At 38.1% G+C, this 4637-nt stretch overlaps 1 protein-coding gene across 1 annotated transcript; it reads right to left on the bottom strand.

Moving 5' to 3' along the window:
* Positions 1-2028: 2028 nt before the first annotated feature.
* LOC138904871 (uncharacterized) lies at positions 2029-3619 on the bottom strand. Its single transcript, XM_070193371.1, has 2 exons — positions 3566-3619; positions 2029-2541 (listed from the first exon to the last, which is right to left on the bottom strand). Exons 1-2 carry the CDS (start codon positions 3617-3619, stop codon positions 2029-2031), a joined length of 567 nt encoding a protein of 188 aa, XP_070049472.1.
* Positions 3620-4637: the final 1018 nt, after the last annotated feature.

Here is a 4637-nt window from a genome sequence, read left to right as displayed (position 1 = left end):
ACTCCATTTTGTTGTGGAGTCCTATGAACAGAAAAATTATGATTTATGCCATGTTCATCACAAAATTCAGCAAATTTAGATTCTCAAATTCAGTACCTTGATCAGACCTAATTGATGCAAGTTGATTACCTAGTTATTTTTGAGTTCTTCTAACAAAAGAAGTGAACATGTCAAATGCTTCATCTTTAGATGTTAAAAATAATGTCCAAGTAAACCTAGAGTATTCCTCAACAAGCACCACAACATATCGCTTACCACCTCTGCTCAATGTTCTCATTGGTCTACAAAGATCCATATGGACCAGTTCCATCGTCCTGGTAGTGCTTACCATTTTCTTGCTTTTGAAATAGGATCATACCTGCTTTACCCTTGCACAAGCCTCACAAACTTTATCTTCCTTGAATTTAATGTTAGGCAGCCCTTTCACGAAGTCCTTGGAGACTAGTTTGTTGAGTTGGCTTAGACTGGCATGTCCAAGTCTTTTGTGCCAAAAGAGGGGATCATTATCCAACACACTTAAGCAAGTGAGTTCATAATCTGAAAGTGTGGACAGATCCATAACATATATTTTGTTAACTCTTTTTTCCTGCAAAACTATCTTGTTAGTGGTAAGATTGATCACAAAGCATTTTGTAGAGGTGAATGCTATCATGTTACCTCTATCACACAATTGTGATACACTTATTAGACTGTACTTCAGTCCATCTATCAAGTAGACATTCTCAATAGAGTGAGAATCAGTCTTCCCATTTCCAAAGGAGACATTACCTCCTTTAAGGTCATCAAGTGAAAGAAACTGGTTCTTGCTTCATGTTATATGCTTTGAGCATCCACTATCCATGTACCATATTTGGCTACTCCCCTTCACGTGGACCTGCGAAAAGAAATCAGGAGTTAGTCTTAGGAACTCAAACTAGTTTGGGTCCCTTTCTATAGGCAAAAGGACGAATCAAATTCTTTTTATCCCAACTTGGCAGCCTATTTTTCCATTGAACAAAATCTTTATTCTTTTAACTTGCCTTTTCTTTTGCAGTGTATTCACTTTTATAGTGACCATTGTTACCACAGTATGTACAAATCTTGTTCTCAGAAAATGTGAGATACTTGCTTTTGGGATCCCACTTAGGTGCAGGGTTCCTAAAGCCAAGTCCTCTTCTATTGGTACTATGGTGTTCTTGTAGCCATAAAAGTGAATCACAGGACCTGTTCCATTTACAAGTTATGTCTAGCTCATGCTTGACCTTGCTTAGATCCTCCTTTAGGATTCTTACCTGTTCATCTCTCTTGTACAACTCATCTTTCATTTTTCCTATATTTTCTTCTAAAGTGAGTTGTGTGAGATCAGCTATCTATTTGCCTGTTCCTAATTTTAATTTTATATTTTCAGATCTAAGCTCTAGTACAGTTGAATCAAGTGCATGAACCTGGTTCGTTAACATAGTATTTTCACTTTTAGTTTCACTAGCCCTAAGTTTCAGGTTTTTGTACTTAGATTTCAAAATCACACATTCTTTTGAAAGCTGTTACTTTTCATTATTTACATCCTCAGATTCATCAATTAGCTCTAGTAGCAGCTCAGATAACCCTTATTTAGATAAAAATTTAATATTGTCTTTGAGATGAAAGACACTTACCTTAGTTTCTTCATTAGATTCTCCAATGGCCATAAGTGCTCGTTCATCATCATCATCATCATCATCATCTGAGCTTTCTCCCCAAGCAACGACCATAGCCTTGGTTGATCCTTTGTTGTTGCTTTTCTTGGGTTGAACCTGTTCCTTCGTTCAGCTCTTTCCTTCTTCCATTCAATTTCAAATATAGGACAATTCTTGATATGGTGATCAGTCTTTCCACACTTATAGCAGCCATCATTGGTTTGCTTCTTATGAGCTTTTGACTTGTTGTAGCTTCCACTTCTTTAAGAACCCCTTCCTCTCCTCATGTACTTCTTGAAGTATTTGGTGATCATAGCCATTCATCTTCCATATCAGAACCTTTAGTGATTCTGAGTGTCAAGCTCCTTTCCTTCTAAGGTACATTCATCTTCATGGTTTGTCTCCTAAGTTCATAGGCAGTAAGATTTCCAATCAATTCATCTAGTGGGAGAGTGACAATATTCTTTGATTCCTGGATGGCAGTGATCTTGCTCTCCCAAGTGATAGGCAAAACCCTAGTAAGTATCTTCTTGACTCTTTCTTCTTCAGGAATAATCCTTCCAAGAGATTTTAGCTCATTTATCAGTGTAGTGAATCTTGTATACATCTCTTGAATGGTTTCTCCCTCCTTCATCGCAAAGTTGTCATACTGACAGTACAGTAGAGTTCCTCTAGATCTCTTCACCTGAGTTGTTCCTTCGTGAGCCACCTGCAGTGTGTTCCACATTTGCTTAGCAGTGGCACAGCCTTGGATTCTGCTGTACTCATATGGACCAAGTCCACAAACAAGCCATTTTTTGGCTTTGGCATTCTTCTCCCACTTTTTCAAGTCCTCAGAATTGTAATCTGCTCTTGTCTTTGGCACATCTACTCCTTCAGTATTTTTCTTCAAGGTAGCGAGTGGACCATCAGTGATAATGTCCCATATCTCATATTCCTCTCATTGAATGTGATCTCTTATTCTATTCTTCCACCAAGAGTAGAACTGGCCAATAAAGAGTGGTGGCCTAGCAGTGGATTGCCCTTCCTAGTTTCTAGGTGGTGCACTCATCTTGATCTTCTCCTAAGGTGTTAGCCTCTTCAAGGATAATCCACTATATTACCATTTGATATTTTATACTTCAATACCACACAAGAGGGGGGTGATTTGTGTGGTGCCTGATTATCGCATGCACTGAATTATCGAAGGACCTGGTTCTTCTATGCATTCCGTACACTACAGTTGCAAAATAAATAATACAGAAAGTAAAGAACACAAAGATTTTTACTTGGAAAATACCCGACTCAAAAGGTGAAAATAATATGATCTACTACCCAGTAGGATTTTCTCCAAGCACTTCACTGCAACTTTGAGCCAACAAAGTTTACAAACTCTTCAAAACCTAAGGATTACCCCTAACCCTTGTAGCAACCAGCCACAGGATGTTGCGACTGCTTCAAGTTAACTCTAACTTGAACAATACAACTAGAGTTTACAACCTCTTGCAAACGTAAGGATTAACTCTAACCCTTATAGCAACACGCCACAGGCTGTTGCGACTACTTCAAGTTAACACTAACTTGCAAGATACAACTCAGGTACCTAGTACAATTTGCTTCTTAGAAAGTTGAAAGGTACAACTCAAATCGCCTACTACACTTTGAACTAGAAATAAATAAAGATACATAAAACTCTTTATGGAGCTAGATCTTCAATCTTGTTCGTGTAGCTTCAGGATCGCACTCTTAAATCTCACAGGATTTGCTCACAAAATGCCTTGCTATTTTGATCTCAATTTGTGCTTAACTTCAGTATGTGTGCATCACCTGTAGAAGATAAGACAAGTGATATTTATAGAGTTAGTAGAATAAGGATTAACTAGAGTTCTAATGCTTTACCCTTCTGTGGTGGAAGAATTCTAGTTATCTACAGCTTCTAACTCTTTCCTTATCTTGGATAAAGTTCTCTTCAAGTATGGAGTCATGCTCCTTATCAAATATGCAACCTTTTCATTCAAGGATTATCAGAAATAATCACTTATACTTATCCATTTCATGTACATGCCTTTTGGTTGATTCTGTCTGTCATCTGTGTACACTGTCCATGGATCCGGTTCATGCATGTGTTCCTTTGTCAATCATCAAAATCAAAACCGCTCAGGTCAACAGTTAACAAGTACAAGGCAAAAAGGCATTTGCATTCATTGGAATTTGGGAATGCAGAAGAACATAAGGATCCATTTTCAACTGATAAGGAAGAAGCTGGGGACATTGAGGAGGTTACAGAGGTTGAGCAAATAGAAGGGGGGATGGTAGAATATTCAGAAAACTATGCTATATCTCTTCAAGCACTCAATGAGACCATGTGGTATAGAACCTAAAGACTCAGAGGGTTCACTGAACAAAAAACAATTGAGGCCTTTATCGACTATGGATCAACTCATAACTTCATAGATGAAGATACATCTAAGATGCTAGGCTTTGAAATCATCAAGATCAAGCAACAGTTAGTGCAGGTAGCTGATGGAAGAGAAGTTCTTACTGAAAAGATGTGCAAGGGTTTTAAGTGGTTGATGCAAGGAGCAGTTTTCCAAGATAATTTATTTGTGTTTCCTATAGGCAATTGTGATCTGGTATTAGGAATCCAGTGGCTATGTCCTTTGGAGGATGTTAAGTTCAGTTTCAGGAAGCTTATAATGGAGTTTGAGTATCATGGAAAGCTACTCACTCTACAGGGCGTACAACCAAAGCTCAAGGCTATCCAAGCCAAGAATTTGGAAAAGATGAACACACAGGGATCTAAGTTATTCATGGTCAGAGTAAGAGAAACTGAGGGTGCTAAGGAGCAGAATAATGAGTTGAAACCTATTGAAGAACTTGAGGAAATTAGAACAACTCTTGCAGAATATAACAAGGTCTTTGGGGAACCTACTCAATTGCCTCCTTCAAGAGGTGTTTTTGATCATTATATTCCCCTAATGGAGGGAAGTTCTCTAGTGAATG

This window comes from Nicotiana tomentosiformis, chromosome 2 (assembly GCF_000390325.3).
Source record: "Nicotiana tomentosiformis chromosome 2, ASM39032v3, whole genome shotgun sequence".
In the NCBI taxonomy this organism is placed as follows: Eukaryota; Viridiplantae; Streptophyta; class Magnoliopsida; order Solanales; family Solanaceae; genus Nicotiana; species Nicotiana tomentosiformis.
The sequence above is the reverse complement of the archived record's forward strand: the minus strand, read 5'-3'. Positions and strand labels throughout refer to the sequence as shown.

Bases quoted from the DNA above. Each gene is read 5' to 3' on its own strand.
- LOC138904871 (XM_070193371.1), bottom strand. From the start codon at position 3,619: ATGACTCCATACTTGAAGAGAACTTTATCCAAGATAAGGAAAGAGTTA. The intron at 2,542-3,565 runs GTAGATAACTAG...GCTACCTTGAAG, and splicing joins TAAGGAAAGAGTTAGAAGCT to AAAAATACTGAAGGAGTAGA.